This window comes from Miscanthus floridulus, chromosome 9, assembly GCF_019320115.1.
Source record: "Miscanthus floridulus cultivar M001 chromosome 9, ASM1932011v1, whole genome shotgun sequence".
Taxonomy (NCBI): domain Eukaryota; kingdom Viridiplantae; phylum Streptophyta; class Magnoliopsida; order Poales; family Poaceae; genus Miscanthus; species Miscanthus floridulus.
The window spans coordinates 30375630-30397800 of NC_089588.1; the positions used below are offsets into that span (position 1 = coordinate 30375630).

At 47.5% G+C, this 22171-nt stretch overlaps 2 protein-coding genes and 1 pseudogene across 2 annotated transcripts; 2 read left to right on the forward strand and 1 right to left on the reverse strand.

Moving 5' to 3' along the window:
• Positions 1 to 13648: 13648 nt before the first annotated feature.
• Positions 13649 to 16426, forward strand: LOC136483612 (NAC domain-containing protein 71-like). Its single transcript, XM_066480723.1, has 3 exons — positions 13649 to 13958; positions 14054 to 14340; positions 15008 to 16426. Exons 1-3 carry the CDS (start codon positions 13784 to 13786, stop codon positions 15689 to 15691), a joined length of 1146 nt encoding a protein of 381 aa, XP_066336820.1. The 5' UTR covers positions 13649 to 13783; the 3' UTR covers positions 15692 to 16426.
• Positions 16427 to 17440: 1014 nt separating this feature from the next.
• Positions 17441 to 18003, forward strand: LOC136479579 (basic leucine zipper 23-like). The gene is made up of 3 exons (XM_066477401.1): positions 17441 to 17445; positions 17519 to 17875; positions 18000 to 18003. The coding sequence occupies exons 1-3, from the start codon at positions 17441 to 17443 to the stop codon at positions 18001 to 18003; spliced, it is 366 nt and encodes a 121-aa protein (XP_066333498.1).
• A 48-nt stretch (positions 18004 to 18051) lies between these two features.
• LOC136479580 (uncharacterized) lies at positions 18052 to 20519 on the reverse strand (annotated as a pseudogene).
• Positions 20520 to 22171: the final 1652 nt, after the last annotated feature.

A 22171-nucleotide genomic window follows, 5' to 3' on the forward strand; every position in this document is an offset into this window, starting at 1 on the left:
TTCTAAATCATGTGTAGGGTAGTTGACTTCATGCTTTCTTAATTGCCGAGAAGCATATGCAATAACTCTTCCTTCTTGCATAAGCACACACCCCAAACCATTCCCAATGCATCACAAAATACATCAAAAGGCTTTTCAATGTCTGGTTGTGCTAGCACAGGTGCTGTAGTTAACAGAGTTCTGAGGGTGTGAAAAGCTGCTTCACATTCTGGTGTCCATTTGTACTTCTCATCTTTCTAAAGTAGTCTAGTCATGGGCTTAGCTATTTTTGAGAAATCTGGAATGAAACGACGATAATATCCTGCTAACCCTAGAAAACTCTGAACTTCATGAACCGAAGTTGGGGCTTTCCAATCCATGACCTCTTGTACTTTTGATGGGTCTATAGAGATTCCATCCCTTGATAAGATGTGACCTAAGAAAGGTACTTTGCTCAACCAAAATTCACACTTGCTAAATTTTGCATATAGCTTATGCTCCCTTAGTCTGGATAGAACAATCCTCAGATGCTCTTCATGATCTAACTCATTTTCTGAATAAATCAATATATCATCGATAAACACGACCACGAACTTGTCGAGCTCGGGCATGAATACCGAGTTCATCAGGTACATGAAGTAGGCTGGAGCATTTGTTAGTCCAAAAGACATAACCAAATACTCGTATAAGCCGTACCTAGTAGAGAAAGCAGTTTTAGGTATGTCCTCCGGTCTGATCTTTATCTGATGGTAACCTGATCTCAAGTCAATTTTGGAGAATACCTTTGCCTTCGCTAGCTGATCGAACAAGATGTCGATGCGGGGCAACGGATATTTATTCTTCATGGTCACAGCATTGAGTGGTATGTAATCTACACACATTCTTAGTGACTTGTCCTTCTTTTTCACAAACAACGCTGGACATCCCCATGGAGAGGAGCTAGGTTGGATAAGACCCTTGTCCAATAGATCTTGTAATTGAACCTTAAGTTCCGCTAATTCATTGGGTGGCATTCTATAGGGCCTTCTTGATATGGGTGCCGTACCTGGCACTAACTCAATCTTAAATTTCACCTCCCTATCAGGTGGTAAGCCTGGTAATTCTTCTGGAAATACATCCGAAAACTCACAAACCACTGGGATATCACAAAGTGTGGTGGTTTGGATAGCACAAGCTAAATGTTGGAGTTCGAAATTGTGGGAGAGTGGTACTAGAAAAGCATTCCCTCCCGTGGGTTCTCTCAACATAATAGTATGGGTGCTAGTGTCAATAAGAACACCATGATCCTTCATCCAATTCATGCCTAAGATTACACTTATCGATAACCCAGGCAATATTATCAAATACGTTGTGTACTCCCTCCCTTGTATAGAGATGAGCACATTTTTGACTATCTTTTTGGTAGAAATTGTACACCCTGCTGAACTTATATTATAACCCCCTTTGCTTACTTCAATTATTTCTTGATCATGTCTAGATGCAAATGCTTGACTCATAAATTAATGAGAAGCTCCCAAATCAAATAAAACAACAACAGGATGCTTGTTGACGAGAAACATACCAGCCATGACAACTTCTCTAGCGGGCACTTCCTCAACAGCGGTATAATGCACATATCCCGGACGTGCTCTTGCGTTCGCCTGTCTCTGATTGTTCTGATTTGGGTTGCCATTCTTCTTAGGGTGGGGGCATTCCTTGGCCCAATGACCCATTTGGTTGCAGTTGAAACATGGCTGATTATTCCTGGGTCCTGTGGAACTCCCCTGACTGCCAGTCCCTTTTGGTAAGGCAATAGTGAATGCCTTACGGAATGGTTTCTGAGGTCTGCTATTCTGAGCTTTAGGTGGTGGAGGCCTAAACTTGGGTGTAGGTGGACGGAATTGTGGCCTAGCTGTGATAGGCGCTTTTGACTGTGAAGATCCGGAGACACCTGCCTCATATGCCCTCTTGCGACCCTTAGCAACGACATGCATGTTATTGTGGTTTTCTTGGGTCAAGGCATCACTAATAAACTCATTGTACGTGGCACACCTAGAATTGGCCATGGTCTTCATCAGTTTGGTACCCAGACCCCGCTTGAAGCTCTCTATCTTTTTCTCCTCAGTATCCACAAAACCTAGAGCATATCTGGACAGGTCGTTGAATGCGTGCATATATTCTGTGAGGGTCTTCGTTCCTTGCGTGAGCCTCATAAATTCAGCCGCTTTCATGCGCATTAGGCCTGGGGGAATATGATGTCCCCTAAAAGCCAGCTTGAACTGTTCTCAGGTCACTCGTGCATTAGCAGGCAGAGACGACAAGAAATGTGTCCACCAAATCCCTGCTGGTCCTTGCAGCTGATGAGAAGCATACTCAGCTTTCAGATGCTTGGTGACCCTTAGCAGACGAAATTTCTGCTCAATGGTATTGAGCCACTCGTCAGCCTATAATGGTTCCTCAGCCACCTTGAAGATAGGAGGCTTCGTATCCAAAAATTCCTTGAATGTACTGTGCTGATTTGGCTCGGCCCTGGTTGATGTGGGTGGCCACGAGCGGTGTTTTGTGCGATGAGGCGTAGAGCTTCTTCCATTGTCCTTTGGCTCCCCAAGAACTGGGCAAAGAACTCCTGAGCGGACGGTAGCGGCGGTGGTGGTAAGTCATCATTATTGCCATCATGGCTGCTACCAGCTCCTGCACGGGTGCGCGTCATCTACGAAGTTGCAACAATAAGCGATTATTGGTTGATGCCACAAGATTGCAGATGAATCATAATCATGCCAAACTAAAATTACTGGAGAAAATTCTTAAATTCACAATAAAAACAGAGGCATAACAATTCATTCTCACAACATGACATCACCAATTTGATCGCTCATCGGACTCATAGCACGTTAATATCCAAATCATGAGCTCAGATAGGTCAACTGGAATTAGAGTTTTAACCGAACATGCGATAGTCATGCAAATAACAATATTACATGATAGTTCAAATCGCCAACACCAATTCCAAACTACAGGTCCATTACATAACCAACGATGATACATTAAGTACTTATACTAGGTACTACACGATCTAATCCTCGTCATGATCACTATCGAGGTCAGAGATAGGATCATCTCCTTCCTCAAACTCCTCATCATCATCCTCTTCCATATTTGGATCATCCTCTTCCCCATCAAGGATAGGGTTCAGCTGGTTGTTCAAATAGTGCACTTCATGCTAAAGGTTCATTACTTGAAGTTGGGCTTGTGCAAGCTGTTGACGTAGGCTCCTTTCAGCACGATCCTGAGCGTGGTCATGTCGCGGTGCCTATCTCGCTCTATCCTTATGTTAGCGACACGGTTTTCTACTGCATCACGCTGATGTCTAGCTGTGGACACCTCCGCACGGGTGGTCTCCAACTGCTCCCGTAGTCCTGCAAGTACTGCTTGATCATTAGCTCTAGCTTCTTGAGCTGCTGCCCTCTGCTGATCCACTTGCTCCATTTGGGCATGAAGAGCGCCCAAAGCTGCATAAGCTTGGTCAGATTCCCTTCAGGCTTTACTTGCGGCTTTCTTTTGCTTGCGAAAACACTTCTTGAGCTTGTTTTGCGCGGCTTCAGCTCTCATGAGTTTCTCCATGCAGGTCGTGTATGATTCCTGCCAGAAATCCCTGGTGTCCTGGCGTGCACAAAACATCTTCATCACCGCAAACATTGCACTCATGGAGGGACAAGAGCTATTGGCTCGCTCATCCTGATCTCTGATCAAAGCATTTTGGCTCCATTGTTCCCAATTTGTGGTGGATGGATCCACCCAAGGAAACATACTCGCTACACTACCGGTGAGTGCATCTCCCTGCTGTTGGCAGATCTGCCTTAGAACCTCAAAGGCCACAACTTGGGCAGCCTCCCAAGGAGTCTATCCTTCCGATTCTGCCTTCCACTCCTGCCAGAAGGGCAATTGTGTGCGGGCTGGTATAGTGAGCCACACCTCGTACCATGGCTGTCCTTCCATGTACTCTTCAATCCAATGATAAAGGGGCAGTTCATGGTACCCCACAAAGTGTAGAACTCTCCACAATAGGGTAGGTGTTCCGAAAACATTCAGGAAATTCTCACATCCGACGGGTGTTGCCATCTGTACCATCAACATGTACACTTGGTGAGACAAGGCCATAATGGATAAGAGTTACATAACCGAGTAAGAATTTTATAAGGGGAGGAACAGTTTAATTATGTGAATGGTAATTAACATGATGCATGCTCGTTCCGTACGTCCTCACAAACTTAGGAAAAATTTGTTTCTAACGGTAGACACGGTGGCATACACATGTTCTCTCGTATATAGCGTAACTAGTCAAGCTACACGTTTCATTGTTAGTGTACCTGCATAAGAATTTCATTTTAGCCCAAACCCATAATGAAAGATGCAGAATGTAAATTTAAATACTTCCATATATGTATACCCATACATATACTTCCGTATCAAGCTACCCGACAATAATTTAAACCCACAATTAAATACGTACCATATACACATGCAAGCATGCATACATAGCCATATCAAAGCTAACTCTCCCCGACCGCACGCTCACATCTTGCGGTCATACACTCATCATCTTACCTTGGGGTAGAGGCATTTGATCCATACATTACCATTCAAGTGAATGGCATCCATACAATAGCACGCCGTATGGACGACGAAGTAGAAACCCCCATGTTAGTACTTAAATAGCCACCTAATAGTCCTTAATTTGGGCATAAGGAAAGTGATCATTGGCACACTTTAGATTTCAAATACCTATTATATAGCTATTAGTTGTTAGAGAAGGGTTTTTGAAAAACAAAAACTTTTGTTTTAAATACACATGTGACAGTTAACGTTGAATCTTGCTCTGATACCAGCTGTTGCAGAACCGATCAATTTATAAGAGTACAAGTACAATGGCAGCCGCAAGCGGTCGCACTGTCATACTTGAACCCATATAACCCGGTAGTCCATCGAGTACCACGATGGGTCTCGATAAACGATTTACAACAACCAAGATCGTACATGATTCAACATACATGCCACATATTACATAAAGTTCACAGATACATTTTCATCATCAGAGTACGAATAAAAGTTATTACAAACTGAGTTTGATAGATAAAGCGGAAGCAATTAAGTTCAAAAATAAAGTTTCCAACATAGTTTGATACAGTGCCAAGTAGGATCACGGTCCACAAAAGCAAGGATAGGGATTAATAAAGAAGCCTGCCCAAGGCTTACTCCTCATCCACGGCGGGATAGAAGCAACTCTTGCAATAACCGTGATACACAGTGCCATCTGCAACAATGGGAAATAAAACCCTGAGTACGAGGAGGTACTCAGCTAGACTTACCCGTCATAAACCAGAAATAAATCGACTCCAGGGATTATGCAAGGCTATATAAGTGGAGATAGCTTGACAACGTTTTGCATAAAAGCGATTAACTCAGTTATTCAATTACGATTTCATTATCAAGTTAATTATAACTATCCATCTCTAGATTAGCAACTATCCTGTGCCAAACATGTGGTATATCAATTTAACAGCATACAATAGTAACCATAGCAGGTATTGTAATTCCATATTCATTCGAACCATCATGTTCCATAACATAGTTACTACGATGTTGGGACTAGCCAAGTTTCTCACTATCCGGGAGAGACGGCGATTTGAATCGATTTCAACCAGCTGGGAATTTATTCCTAACACAAACCTAGGCATACCACGCGAAGGTAGCCTTAGGTCACCTTTGGTACAACTCAGGTCCCCATTTCGCGGGTCTGTACCGCGCCGCACAATCTGGGACACCAGATGCCAGGATGTTCAGGCCTAGCCTGCCCTTGGGCTCAGTCTGATCACCCCCTACAAGGAGCGCACAACAGAACGGGTCCCGGCCTGAGTTGAGCTACTTGGCTTCGTGGTCGGAACGAGTTATCCGGTCAGCTAAGTGATAGGCATGCGTTCAATCTTGTCAGAAGCGCCAACAACGGTACGGTCCTTAATCGGCTCAGACGGAATCACATGAGTCAACCTACGCATAGACTCCGCCTGGCCTCGATTTTCTTTTACCCCGTGGTTCTGTTCCACGATAGTAAATATAGCCAACCGTGCTCCGGTATCCACCTATATCTTGCAGGTGACAGGACATCACCCGACTTCTACCAGTCTAAGCATGGCTAAGCATGTGTTCGATCCTGGACCTATACCGGTTAAAGGTGTAATATCTAGACAAGGAATTTATATACAGCAAGTGGTTCCATTCAACTCTTATAACCTAATGCATCAATCATAAGTACTTAAGTAATCATTTGTATAATACTGAGAGACTTAGAATGCTCCAGGGCTTGCCTTGCAGAAAGGAAGTGGGGCGGTGGTCAGGACACTCTGGAAGCTCTTCAGGATTCTGCTCCACGCCTTCGGGAGCTGCGACTGGAGGATTCTCCTGCTGGTCCCCTTCCTCTATTGCGTCGAATTCCAGCAACGTTATTTCTTCCTCCAATCCTAGATGCATGAATATGGCATAAGATATTGCGAATGCATATATGTTAACAATTGCATCAGGTTCTACTGAGTAGGTGCATATCTCTTCTTGATTATGCAATTAACTACTTCAACAATTCATCAACTATCTCACAAACAGCAGCTACTTGTTTTACTCATAACTGGAGTTCTAATTATCCAAATGCAGTGATCCTAGACTTTCTGGAAAGCTTATAAAATTACCTACAACTTTGTTATTAACCATTTTTACAATAAACATCATTTTTATCATGCAACTTATCAAGCTCCAGAATCTGTCCAGAATCCTTCCAATTCGCATTACAAAGTAACAATACTTCTACTTCATGTAATCATTCAAAGTTTAACAACACAAAGTCTACCAACAGTTTAAGCATACCAAATACACTCAAGAAATTATAATGGTGAAGCCCAAACTATTTCTTTAAATGCCTTTATCATTTTATTTAGATACATAGGTTAAATAATAAATATATATCAAATGTGCATAATAAATTCTTAAAAATTTACAGTGCCCTACTAATGCTACCAAAAGACCACTGTAAAAGTTTCATGCCATTTTATTCAGTAAAACACTCTATACAAAAAAGACAAAGCATAAAGGCTTAAAATAGCATAAATAGAAAACCTTAGTTAAAAGTGTCAAGCAACATATTTCCTATTTTTCTTATCATCATTATGGTACTAGTATCACTTCCAACAAATTTCATGAATATTGGATTCCTAAATAATTTATGAAAATTCATACAAGGATCTCCTAATTATTAAAATAAAATTTATAATTACAAATCTACTCATGAACTGACCCTGAAATTTTTACCAGAGCTCATACATGACAAGAATAGCTTACCACAAAAATTTCATAATTTTTGGAGCACAGGAACTCTAGATATAAAATAAACAAATTTACATGCATTCAAAAACACATTTCAAACTTCCATTTAAATCTTCCAAAATTTCTACAGTAAGTGTCAAGACTATATTTTTCCTAAATACTACACTTCCTATGGAACACTACCAAATTTATTTCACCATTTTTGAAGCTACAAAACTGGAGATCTAAAAATTACAAAACACACTCAAATCTGGAATATTTGAACTATCTTTATAATATAGAGTCGCTGACAGCAGGGACCCATTGGTCAGTAGGGCCCGCCTGTCATCGACGCAAAACAGGGGACGGCGCTTGCTACGGCGCTGGCGCGGTCGGAGCTCATCGCCGGTGAGTTCGCCGGCGGTGGCATCTTCCCAACATGACCTACTCGACCGGGCGCACACGTGGGGCTAGCTAGGTGGGCTGATCACCGGCGCGAAGGGCGACGACGCCGGCCATGGCGGCACGGCGGGGCAGAACGACGGCGTTACGCCGGTGGAAGCCACGGCGGCTCAACCTAGAGCTCAGACGAGCATAACTAAACTACGGTGAACTTATCTCGCGCTCTATCATGGCCTGCAGTGGTGGTGTTAGGTAGGACCACGGCGACGGAGGGTGGCGGCGGAGCTCCGGTGAGCTTGCACGCGGTGCTGGAGCTTACCGAGCTCTATCAGCGGGCACTGGTGGATGCGGTGAGCTGTGGGGGTGGCGGTGGAGTGCTGCGGTGGTGATGGAGTAGCTAGGCACGAGCTGGTGCCGTCAACGGCGATGGCGGCGCCCGGTGCTGAGGCTACAGCTGCTGCGGGCGCTGCGAACGGCGAAGGAGGAGCCAGGAAAGGAAAATGAAGGCGCGGCTCAGTGCAGGCGGTAGCTAGGGTGTTAACGCGCGCACTGGCCTGCCTTGGCCACACGCGACGGGGCTCTGGCGACGCGCGGCGTCCGCTGGCCTCCACGCGGCGCGCGGACACTGACGTCGGTCGGCCATTGAGCTGCGTCGTGCAGTTCGTCAGAAACCGCGATGGACGCCTGACAGCGGGTTTTTCATTTGAATTATCTCCCGATACAAAGCCGTTCAGTGAATGATTCCAAAACAAAAGTTGTAGTCCTAAGTGCCATTTACAAATCTTGTTCAATGAATTCGTGCTAATTTGCAACCAAAACTGAGTAATATCACCCCCAATGTCAGCCTGTCAGTCAGTCAGTGAACATGACTTAGAAAATTTTTTATAAGTGTTGAAATGTTTGTTTTGCTGACTCTTGTGATCCAATTTCAAACATGTTAGGAGCTGAATCATTCAATGACCCAAAAATAAAAGTTGTTCCTTATATCAAATACTACAACTTTGCTTTAGTGACCACCTCCATGCAAGGTCTCTAACATCTAGTTCAAACTTGGTCAAACATGTCACATTCAAATGATGATATACTTCAAACTATGGCTTAATGACCTATTTACCCCTAACCATGAATATCAAAGTTGTTCATAATGATACTCTAAACATGTTTAAGCAAGTTGCAAGGTCATACAATCATTTCATGTATTAGTCACTCATAGGGCTATTTAGTGTAATCACATGAAACATGACTTAAGGGCTTAATCATGGGAAGTGACATTCATGAACCATGTTCCATTTGCTAACCTAAGTATTGCCAACAAATTTTTGTGACTCATATCAACCATCTACATGTATACACTCATGATCATATGCATCTACACATGGAGACATGAAATGATGAGAAAAGTTGCATATGTTCAAGGAAACATGCGATAACAAGCAAATGTTGCAGATGTTTCAATCCAATGTTTCAATTGTAAATGCTTGTTTATGAATGCTTGATGCTCATGCTCATGCTCATGCTATGCAAGTCAAGTTATGCAAGGATTACACCCGAGGTGTTACAGCCCCTAGCTCGACATCACGCTCCGGATTCACAAAAGGATCTGTAAGTCCTCCCCTCGCTTACCCTCTCTCTCACTTAGGAACTGCCATGGCATACAGGCACTCTCGGTTAGGAGGAAGAAGGAAAGGCAATAGTTGGGGAACAAGGAAAGAACTATGATGAGAAGCCCTCTCCCTCCCCCTATTTAAGGAGGAAACGTGACAACTGAAGAGGGGCAAAAGATCAGAGCAAAAAACTCTCTCCCTTCTCCCATTCAATGCGGATGGGAAACGATGGGATGCACCCTGACCAATGGGACGCACACTGACCGACGGAACGACGCCTGGTCAGACAGAACGATGCCTGGTAAGACAGGACATGGCCTGGGTATGGCCCACCACTACCGCACGCCGGGCACAAAAACCAAAGCGTCACCACGCGCAGGCGGCTCTTCGCCTCCCCAGGCAGGACTTGGAAAAAACCCAAACAAAGGGATCTCGGCCAGGAGAGACCATCTGGCTTCCTAAGTCGATCGAACGGCTCGGAAAAACACACCGAAAGACAGGTAAGGAGCAAAAGGGACGCCCCATGTAGGCCATGCTGACTCCGTCACGAACGACGAGCACGGGTCCCGGTCGGACATTTTTGATTGGAGCTCTTTAGACCCTGTCACTCGAGTCATCAAGGTAACACTACCGAACCCCCGCTATTTCTTTATTTAATCATTCTTATGGTCATACACGCATTCATTTCATACGCTCGTGCCCCCCGAACGATTCGGGCCCTGAATCACCCGGGGGCTCGGGAACTAAAGCATCGCACATACGGCGAAATGCATCACAACGCTCTATGTTGCGTCACAAAGCGGCAGTTGCCTCATTCAACATGAGCAACGACCGACCGTGGTTCGAAGGTCGGCCCATGAACGACTCGAGGCTGCCCCACATCAAACAGAGCCAGGGGAGAAAACACAGATGAGCCCCGTGCGGCCCTCGCCCAGCCTGCCTCGAAGCAGACAGGGTCATCTCAACCTTCTCGTTGATCCTAAACCTCTCGCCAAGCCCACAGAATCTCCATCGAGGGGAGGCCAGCAGGCCACCCGGGTTGGTCTCCGGAATGACCTAGGCATCTGTCGGGTTGCAGGTAAAGGAGCAGTGGAATGTCACAAGAGGGCTATGCCGACCCCGTCATGAACGATGGACCCGGATTCCTCTAGATCATACCCGTTAGCGAGCTCACCGAGTGCGTCACTCAAGCCCGAGCGATCGTGGCAAGCGACAAACTCAGCCCCTCTGGTTGTAAGAAACCGAGGATGGGGTAACGAACACAACTCAAAACCGACCCCTACCAAGGCCAACGGGGCTCAGCGGCTCAAGACACCTGGGTCTACGACCCCGAACTCGCCTCATCCGGCTACACTTTGACTTCACTCTAAAAACGCCTGGGTCTGTGACCCCGAACTCGCCCCATCAGGCTACACCTGCACTCCAAACGCCTGGGTCTCTGACCCCAAACTCGCCCCATCAGGATCCACGACTTCGACTGGCCCGATCCCACGGTGCGCACCGACGCCAAGATCCACGAGCTCCATCTCGCCCGATCCCTAAACTAACTGCCTGGATCCACAAGCTCTGTCTCATCTGATCCCTAAACTAACTAAACTAACCACCTCGATCCCACGGCATGCACCAACGCTAGGATTCACGAGCTCCGTCTCGTTCGATCCCATGGCGCGAACTCGCCCCATCAGGATCCATGACTCCAACTCGCCTGATCCCACGGCGCGTACCGACGCTAGGATTCATGAGCTCCGTCTCATCCGATCCCATGGCGCGAACTTGCCCCATCAGGATCCACGACTCCGACTCGCTCGATCCCACGGCGCGCACCAACGCCAGGATTCGCGAGCTCCGTCTTGTCCGATCCCATAGCGCGAACTCACCCCATCAGGATCCACGACTCCGACTCACCCGATCCCACGGCGCGCGCCGACGCCAGGATCCACAAGCTCCGTCTCGTCCGATTCCTAAAAACTAAAAAACCTCGGCTGCGCAACGACGCCTTGGTTGACGACTCCATCTCGACTAAAAAACACGCACACGTGCCCGCTAAAAAAAACCCTAGGCAATCCTGCCCGAATCAGCCGGGGGCTCGGGGGCTACACCCGCGGGTGCGCTCGCGCGCACCCGCCAACGAAACAAAAACTTCCCCGCTGACAACACGAAAAAAACCCCAGACAATTCTGCCCGAATCGCCCGGGGGCTACACCGGCGGGTGCGCTCGCGCGCACCCACCGTCAAAACAAAAATCCCCCAAACGATTTTGCCCGAATCGCCCGGGGGCTCGGGGCTCCTGTCGGGTTCATGAACCCGGGGTCCCTCGCGGATCGGCTTCCCAACAAAGGCTCGGCCTAGCGGACAACGTTGCAAACATACGTACAACTCATGGGCCGGTCCAAGTACCTGAACGACAGGCCAGAAGGGCAATCCAATCACCGACCCGAAGGCCTGTCCGAGGAGGAACGACGCCCGCTTCCGACTCCGGCCCGCCTCTCTGACCGGAACGCTCGCTTCGGTCTCCAGCCCGCCTCCGGACGGCCTCTTCGACCGGAAGGCTTTACCAAACACCACTTCCGACTCCGACCCGCGTCTTCGACCGGGGGTGCGCTGAAACCCTGCTCACTGCTCTTCTCCGACTAGCGTAATCAGAGCCGACTGGGACCCACCGACCGGGGACGCTCGCTCAGTAAGGACCATGAAACGGACGGAGAAAGTAAGGCATGGCGCATAAGTCAAACCGCAATACTGGGGATTGTACCCTGTACACCTATAGAAACAATACTTTGCAACCTCCCTGGCACGACATAACCCAAACAGTGTTGTAGGTGCCGACATTTTTCCCCACAGTATTGTGTGCGCCATTAACTCCCACACGGTAAGGCTCCCCGCACATGCCTCTGGGCATCGACAGTGTTGTGGGCGTCGGCATTTACCGTACCGGGCAAACATGGTAAAACCCCTCACGTGCCTCTGAGCATGAACAGTATAGCAGGTACCGACATCTGCCATACCTGAAGAAGAAGAAGACGCAACCTCCCACGTGCATCTGACATTCATTAGTATTGTGGGCGCCTACCATCGTCTCGTACCCGCCGGCGTGGGCAGCAAGACTTAGCAGCAAACGTACTTCCTCCCTGTCACTTGTAAGGTCATCCCTTTCATCTATAAAAAGAGGATGTGCTCTCTCCCAATAGAGAAGGTCAAGTAGACTCACTTAGATTTATTAGATCGATCAAGTTCACTAGCACACAACAACAGAACCGCCAGGTTCAAACCACAAGCACACGCTTGAACACTTAGCTCATAGCGGGGCTCCCGTCACTCTCGGCCCTTCCGACCGGAGTACGACCGGACCTCTTGAACCCCCATCTTTCTCCTTCTCGTTTTGTAACCCCACTGCAAACTCCGAGCACCTGGGCTCAGGAATAAAGTCATCGACCGACTCAACGTAGGGCACGTTGCGTGAACCAGTATAAACCCTGTGTCATTGAGTGCTAGGCCATCTCCGATCACAACGTACGGCAAAACTACAAATATTTACGTGTTGATCACTTTCTGCACCGACAAAACTCCATTTTAGAAGGTTCACCTTATGGATTTGGTAAAATTTCGCACTAGGTATTGCATATCGTCATAAACTAAAACTCCCCTCCGCACCCATCCCCAATATGGAAAAACCGAGATATATTTTATACAATTCTTTAAAAGAAAACAGGAAAATCAATGCGTAGCTACAAATTTTGACGCTTGGGAAGAGCGCCGCTTGTAAAAATAAACCTACAATTTCGATGCACATACCGCCGTAAAGCTGACCAAAATGCGCTTGGTGATCATCAAAGTTTAAGCCTAGGGAATCAGGGCGGAATCGACCGTGATTACCTCAACCGGTATTGTTATTTTACTCGCCCACCTTTATTTATCAAAAAGAAAGAAAAAACTGGGGCTCGACCAAGTGGACGATGGGAATCTCCACTGCCAAGCATAATAAAAAACCGTTTCCTGAAAATAATATATATATATCACAGAAAAAAGACGCCTAGGCCCCACGCGGGCCCACGCAGACTCATGACAGCAAAAAGGTCCCACCAGGCAGGCACGGCACGACACAGACACAGAGGCCCAGCCCCCGGGCGGCGCCAAAAAGCGATGACAAAATCACCCTCGCCCTCGCATCCCACCGCCCAAACGCCCCGCTCGCCCCTCCGATGCGCGACACGCGTCCGCTTCGGCTTGGGGTCAACCTGCCTGCTCGTGCTCGCTCACCCGCCCCGGCCGTGCCGCTCCACCAAGTTGCACGTGCGTCACATCGAGCCCGCCGCCCGTCTATAAGTAACCACGGGTACGGCTGCGCGATGTTCCATTCCAAAACAAAAGCTCTCCAGTCTCCTCCAACCAGCTGAGGCCGATTGAAGAAACGACCCCAGCAATCAGCTGAGCTCTCCTCGTCTCCAATCCCGGCGGCGGTTGCTAGGTGACCGATGGATCGAATGGACTGCGGTGGCGCGCTGCAGCTCCCGCCCGGGTTCCGGTTCCACCCCACCGACGACGAGCTGGTGATGTACTACCTCCTCCGCAAGTGCGGCGGCCTGCCGCTCGCCGCGCCGGTCATCGCCGAGGTCGACCTCTACAAGTTCGACCCATGGCAGCTCCCAGGTCCGTAGCTAGGCACACCCAACGATCTGATTATCAGTCAGTGCTAAATCCGAGGTGACCTGACCTCACCAGCTTTTGCGATCGACTGGTTGCAGAGAAGGCGTTCGGTGGGGAGAAGGAGTGGTACTTCTTCTCGCCGCGGGACCGCAAGTACCCGAACGGGTCGAGGCCGAACCGGGCGGCCGGGACGGGGTACTGGAAGGCCACCGGCGCCGACAAGCCGGTGGGGTCGCCGCGCCCCGTGGCCATCAAGAAGGCGCTCGTCTTCTACGCAGGAAAGCCGCCCAAGGGCGTCAAGACCAACTGGATCATGCACGAGTACCGCCTCGCCGACGTCGACCGCTCCGCCGCCGCCCGCAAGAAGACCAACAACGCGCTCAGGGTAATTATATTCACTCACTGCTCCATCCACGACCTTGCTGCTGATTCGTTCATAGCTGAGGAGATATTTCTCTTCCCAAAATACTGACACTACTTTCAGTTAGAGAAAAGAAGTTATAGAGAAATAAAAAAAAAGGGATTGATCTTTGTTTTTCCCAATGTTACAACAAGAAACGGTGGAAATGCTGTGTTGTTAGGCTTGCAACTATGCAGATTAGTTAAGAGGAGGAATTGAAAAAGGTAGGCGTGCAAATTGTCCATTTGCAGCAGCTAGCATGCTCGAGTTGTCCCTTTCGTGACAGCACGCACGGCTACTTGGGCAGCCGCAGGGATAGGCTCTAGAGACATGTATAAAGCGCGGGCGGGCGGCGTGGCGTCACGGCTCACGCACGCCGCGATAGAGACAAGCGCGGCAACCAACCGTGGTCCATGGCTCTGGCGGGCGGGCGAGCGCCAGCCAGCGCCGCCTGATCTTATCGCCCGCGCCCGCAAAGGAGCAAACAAATGACACCACACGCGCACCGAATCCGACGTCACGTCGTCACGTCGACCTCATCTCCAAGCCTCCTCCAACGCGTAGTAAAAACCAATCAGCTTGGATTGACTTTTCACTGGGATTTCGCGTGGATTTGGTGGTTCTGAACCTTGTTGTCTCTTCGATCTTGCAGCTGGATGACTGGGTGCTGTGCCGGATCTACAACAAGAAGGGCGTGATCGAGCGGTACGACACGGTGGACGACGGCGACGACGACGCCGTGGCCGACGACGTCAAGCCGGCGCCGGCGCCCGCGGCGTCCAAGAACAACCCACGCGCCGGTGCCCGCGGCGGGGCGGCAGCGAAGCCGATGAAGGTGGAGTTCCCGGAGTACGGCGGGTACTACGACTACGACGACCTCGAGACGCCGTCGGCGGGGATGCTGTGCTTCGACCGCCCGTCGGCCGCGGCCGCGGTCCCGACGGCCCCGGCCTCGGTGCCCGCGATCGCGCCGGCGCTGTCGTCGCCGCCCGCGGACGCGGACCTCGACCCGGACCGCGACGACTCGAACAACTCCATGCCGTGGACGACGCACCACCACGCGCACACCGACAACTCCAGCTGCGGCTCCGAGCACGTGCTCTCGCCGTCGCCGGACCTGCCCGACCGCGACCACGCCGAGAGCCAGGCCGGGTGGTGGGCCCCCGTCGGCGTCGGCGGCGACTGGGCCGCCGAGGACGGGTTCATGGTCGACGTCGACGTCGACGACGGGAGCTCGCTGTTCGGGCCGCCTTCCCCGGGCCTGTTCGCGCGCGTCGACGCCGCCGCGTTCGGCGACATGCTCGCGTCGTACTCGTACCTGCACAAGCCGTTCTGAAGCGACGCGAACGCAAGCGCCGCCCCGCCCTGCTTTCTTCTCTCCTCTAGGGCACTGACCACTGACATGGACGTTCTTGTCGATCGTCGTGTAGCACGGTTCAGGTCGAATTGCGAGCCGGTCTAGGTGTAGTGCAGCAAAGCCAACACCACCGTGCAGTGCACACACTCTTCGTGCCGCAGATCGACGGAGAATCCGGTGAGTTCTCCGCTCCATCGGCGATCAGGTGTTCATCAGTTCTTCATTCATTCAGATCGACGTGCAACTGGTAATTGTACAAGATCTCTGCACACCCTTGCTCTTGGGCAGCAACCGCATGGAGATCGATAAGTGCTGAGCACGGTGGATGACTTGTGATGATCATGGTTGGCAGAGAACTAGCTAGCCGTCGGATCGGGTATCGGATTAATCTAACCGTCGGTTTTTTGTCGGGTCAAGTAGCTATGACAACTTAAGAATGAATCCTACTGGATTCAGGTGCTGTTGAATTGTTGATGGTATGGTGTATGTAATTGTCTTGTCTAGTCTAGCTGTACTTAGAATTGGTTCAGGTTCAGGTTGGTGGCAAACAGGCAACAACGCGCTGTAGGTTTTGTTGAGTGTTCTATGCACTATAATTGCAACGTCATGTACTAGAGTCGCTCTCAGCGGTCGCTTTCTCGTGACCGGGGAAGCCGAAAATTTTGTAATGCAAGCAATTATCCTAATAAAAGTGTTGTAGCCTGTAATTATGTACGTATGTGCCTCATGCTCTTTGTTGGCCTTCTGCCTAATCTGAACGAATGTTCTGGTGCACAAAGTTAACAAAAGTGCCTTTCAGAAATCAGGAGCGTACGTACACACTAGAAGCGCATATTTGTGTCATTGTGTGCCGTGACAGTGTTCTGCAGTAAAAGAGTTTAGATTTTTGTCTTTCGTGACAAAGTGCTGTCTCTTTCAGCATGCAACCCTCTTGTGGCACTTTTTGTCACGGGGAATATCATGCCGATGCTAAATCCTAGTCATGACATGATGCGGCTGCGAAATGTCAAGAGCGAGCGACCTGATTTTGAACCATCACCACTCGTGCATGCATGCATGGCTGCGACCTGCGAGGCAGAGACGACCAAGGCAGCGTTCGGTTACGGAGAAATAGTGCCACGGAACCGTTCCTTCCTACCAGAAATGGTAGTCAAATTTATATAACCGTGAATGAGGGGAACGATTCCTGGCCAAGAATCTCCCTATCCGAACGGGCCCAAGGGAGCTCCGTGCAAGTGGCTTGATGATGCCTTGAGCATCACATCCGAGCTCTAGAAAGCACTGCATCACATCACCCTGCTCGTTGCTTCCTACTGTGTCTGTTGACATGAGAGATGTAGGGTGGAGGCTGGAGAGACGAACAGACGACGATGATATTTGAAACATCCTTTCTAGAGATTCCGCTTGTTGCAGACTCATCTGCACACATTTCACTATTTCACTGCACTGAATTTTGTCTCTAGGAGCATCTCCAAGAGTTACCTAAATATTCCTCCTAAAAAGTCTATATTTACCAACTCCTAAAAAGGTTTTAGGAGAAAAAAGAAGTTCATCTCTAATAGTTCCTAATATTTGACTTCTAAAAAAATCAAAAGCTGGTCCCATTTGACGTGTTTTTGTAGTCTTCTTTTTTTCCATGCTCCGGCGGATTTGATTTTGCTCGTTCCGTGTGTCTTTGGTAGAATCTGTTCCCCCGCTGCCTTGAATCCGTTTGTCTCCGAAGCAGCGATGGAGTACTAATACCAGCACAATTTTCCGATGGTTTGTCATGTTCTCAGGTGGGTGGATGTGTCCTTGACTGCCCAGCGTCCGCCCGCCCGCCCGCCCGCACACCCGGCGCGCCCGCAGCAGCAATGGACGACGGGGACCTGGATTTCTCCAACCCGAGACAGCCGAGTCGCCGTCTGAGAACAACAACACCACCGGCAACAACAACGCCGCCTCCAAGAAGCGCCCCTCGGGGAACTGCACCGCCGTCAGGAAGTACCGTGAGAAGAAGAAGGCCCACACCGCGTCGCTGGAGGAGGAGGTGGTCCACCTCCAGGCGCTCAACCAGCAGCTCATGAAGAAGGTCCAGAGCCACGCCGCGCTCGAGGCCGAGGTGGCCAGGCTTCGCTGCCTGCTCGTCGACATCAGGGGTAGGATCGAGGGGGAGATTGGCACGTTTCCCTATCAGAGGCAGGGCCGAGCCGACAAAAATCGAGGCCCTGTACCAAACTCTAAAATGAGGCCTACCTCCCTAAAAAATATGACTGTAAATAAGATATATGATACATATCACACTAAGATAGTAAGATATATAAAAAACCGTACCTATTCGACTTTTGCTTTCATAATCTTTAATTGAAGTACTTCATTCTTTTAGTGTTCCTTGAAACGAAATCTTCAATGATATGCTCATAATCAATCTTCACCAGCAATCCACTCTCAAGTGCTATTGTAGCCAAATCATTAAGTCTTTGTTGTGTCATTGTCGAACGCAAATATGACTTCAATAGTTTCAATTTAGAAAAGCTTCGCTCTGCCGATGCAACGGTCACAGGAATGGTCAACAGAACTCTATATTCAATACTTGCATTGGGAAAACAGTCATGCCACTTTAGGAACTTTAGGATTTGAAGAGGACCCATATTTTCTTTAGGAATGAAATCTTGAAGAAACTTCAACTCCACATACAATTCATTGGCATCAACATCAGATTTTCTGTCTTTTGTAAGGACAGCCCCAAGATTATCACAAGAAGATTTTCAAACTCGTGTCATCCAATGACTGTAATGTTTCAGAGGTAAATAAGAAACCAAAATTTTGTTGGTAACTTTGGTATTGTTCAAATCTTGTTGTAAGTGAGGAAATTGCTTGATCAACAACAGATAAAAAATAGCTGATTCTAAATAGCTCCTCTGCAGACTGTGTACCAGCATTTGTGTCATCTAAGTTCTCATCAAAATGTCTCTTTCTTTTAATTTCTCTTCTTTTACGAAACGTTGTACCAATATCCATCTCAAGTGCAATTCCTTTGGCAATCTCTAATGCCTCTAAGAAACCAGTTTCCCTATAATCCTTGAAGAAAGAAATCAACCCTTCCACTTTCTCAATAGCAACATCAATAAGCATACCCTTTGCTTGCAAGTGTTTGCTTACTAAATTAACGGCATATAATACCTCATACCAAATGACTATTGCCAATATAAATTCATACTCTCCAAGTTCATTGTTTGCCAAGCCCTTAGCCTCACTGCTTGTTTTTGGATCATTATCAACATCATATACCTGAAATTGAAAGGAAGAAAATATGTGTTATAGTTGGAGATTGCCAAAATAAGTACATCATTATCAAATATCAATACAACAATATTGGGTACCTAAAGTAGAGCCTCTCGAATGTCTGTGCACTGAAATCTTATAGCTTTAACACTTTCAACACGACTCTCCCAACATGTAGCTGATACTGACTTGAGAGTCAATCCTGATATGTTATCTTTTAGAACCTGCCATTTCTTAGTAGAATTAGCAAAAGTTGTATAGATGCGCTGGATGATTCCAAAGAAGTCATTAGCTTTACCACAAGTCTTAGCCATATCACAAAGTGTTAAATTAAGGCTATGGCAACCACAAGCAGAATAGAAAGCACGGGGATTTACATCCAAAAGTTTCTTTTTTACCCATTGTCCTTAGCTTTACCCCTTTATGTTTTCCTTTCATATTTGACCCATTGTCATAACCTTGTCCGCTCACGTCATCTATATCAAGACCAAGGAGCTTTAGTTCATTCTCCAGCACATCAAAAAGTCCTTGCCCAGTTGTATCGTTGACATCCAAAAATCCTATAAAGGATTCTTCTATGCGAACATCACTTGAAGATGAGTCAACATATCTTATAATTAAAGACATTTGTTCTTGGTGGCTTGCATCAGGAGTACAATCAAGTATGACAGAGAAGTACTTTGCACTCTTTATTTTCTTAATAATTTCAGACTTAATAGCAGAAGCAAGCAAGTGTATCAACTCATTCTGAATCTTAAAATCAAGATAATGAGCTTGAGTTTCCTCACTTGTAATACGACGAACATGTTCTTGAATAATTGGGTCAAATTCAGCCAACATCTCAACCAATCCCAAGAAATTCCCATTGCTATCTTCATACAGTTTGCTATTAGTCCCACGAAAAGCAAGATTATGCTTGGCAAGAAATTTAACAATGCAAACAATTCTGAACAAAACTTTTCTCCAATGGTCCTTTTCTTTCTCGAGTTGTCGTTGAGCGGCTTTATCAATAGTTTGATCCTTTTGCAATCTACTACGCAACTCATACCAAGTTGCCATACTCAAAACATGATTTGGACTTGTTTCATGCTCTTTAAGTCTACTACCAAGATGTATCCAATCATTAAACCCCTCATTTGCCAACTGGCCTTTTCGATGGCCTTTTGTAAATAATTTACAACCAAAGCAAAAGACCCTATCGAGTTCCTTAGAATAGACAAGCCAATCCCTATCACAATGCTCTCCATTTGATAAAATCTCTTCTAGGGCCCTTCTCTGCTAAAATATCAATTTGTTTATGATCAAGGGAATCCCAATATCTAGGATCAAATATATCAGGCTGAAAGGAATCATTAACATCTGCAATTGGTGAAGTACTATTGGCCCCAATGTTATCAGCATTGTTATCCATTTCAATGTTTGTGTTATCAATAAGAACTTCCTCGACCCCAACAATATTTTCTGTCTCCATCTGACCATCTCTAGGATCATTGTCATCATTATTGGTGGACACTTGTGACTCTTTTCTAACAAATTTATCCATAGCCCCCTTTTGAGATTGAGTTAAATCCTCTATTCTTTGTTTTTTCTTACGCTTTTGGTAACCAGATTCATACTTTCTAGACCGATTTGCACAAGACATGACTCAGCCCTGATCGAAACACTAGATAATCCAGAACCAGAATAAATATAACTAAACACCTAGATGGATCAATATTATATTAGTCATTATCCATCAATGTTGATTAAAATATTAAAAATTAATTGCATCAGAAATCAGATTAGTATACTGATCTGCCGCGAGGCGCGAGACACGAGACGGACTGACGGATCACCGATCACGGACGAGACGGGATCTGTGAGACTACGATGTGCGCGAAGTGCGATGGAGTCCTGGCGTCCTGCCTGGCCGGCGCGGCGCCCTGCGGTCTGCGGATGCGTCCTGGACGCCGATGCGGCACCTGGCGGCTGGCGTGATGAACTAATGAATTGATGATGCGGCCTGCAGTGCTGTACCGTCGCGGTACCTGTGCCTGCGATGCGAGACAGCGAGAGGGCCAGAGGGGCAGGGCATGCCGCTTGCCGCTTGAGGGCTTGGGGCCTTGGGCCTGGCCGCCTGCTGCCTGCCATGTGCCATCGATTGGGCCTACTATACTACCTACATGTCTGTACAGTACATGTACATCTATACCTATACTACACCTGACTGGTTGGTGGGCCCCTCCTATTTGGGGGCCCTATTCGACCGAACCGGCCGCACGTGCTTGTGCTCGGCCCTGATCAGAGGCCGGCGGGAAGAAGGACTCCGCGAGAACGGCGTCTCCGCGTGTGGCTTCAACCGCGTAAAGTTACGCGGAAGGGGGAGGAATTTCCCAAGTCCTAAAAGATTAGGAGTAAATATTAGGAGTTGTTGAAGATGGTTTTTTCCCTATCTTTCTAAAAAATAAGGATTAGGAGGATGTTTAGGGAACTCTTGGAGATGCTCTAACTCTCAGTGTACCGGAGATATAATTCAGTATTACTCAAGCAACTCCACCGTTTTTTCTTTTAAATCTTAGCAAGAGTTTCGTTGAGTTATTTTATTAGAAGGAAAAGGAAAAATCGGAAACAAAATACCCCACACACCAAGAACAGCAAAGAAAACAAGAAAAAGAGAGAGAAAAAAGGCTACTGCTAACATAGGGGCTAGGGGCGCTCCAAGCAGCACCACCCACCAAGACTTACACCTTCAAGAAAAGAACCTTCTCTGGAAAACCATTAACACATGAAATCCAAAGTCACAGGACTTTGCACCGTTAAGTTGGCGCATCCTGCCTGAAAGCCAACTTATATTGTTGTACATCTTCCTTGATAATGAAAAGCGGTTGCATGGGTTGCGTGGCCGAACGTTGAAAGATTCGTCGGTTGTGCTCTTTCCAAAACATTACACAAAAAGTAAACCATTAATCCATCGAATTCTCACCACTCCTCTTTCTGGATTATCTGCCTTGCCTTCCTTCAACATTTGTAAATGGACCCTGAGTGGTCATGACTTAAAAGTTGATGAAGACCAAACCACGGTAGGATGGTTGCCCAGACTTGTTAGGTGAAAGAGCAATCTTTGCAAATATGTTTAGGGCCTGTTTGTTTTCATGGAATTGAATCTTATTTCAAGAATCAAGAATCACATTTTATTTCATATCTTATCTGAGATGT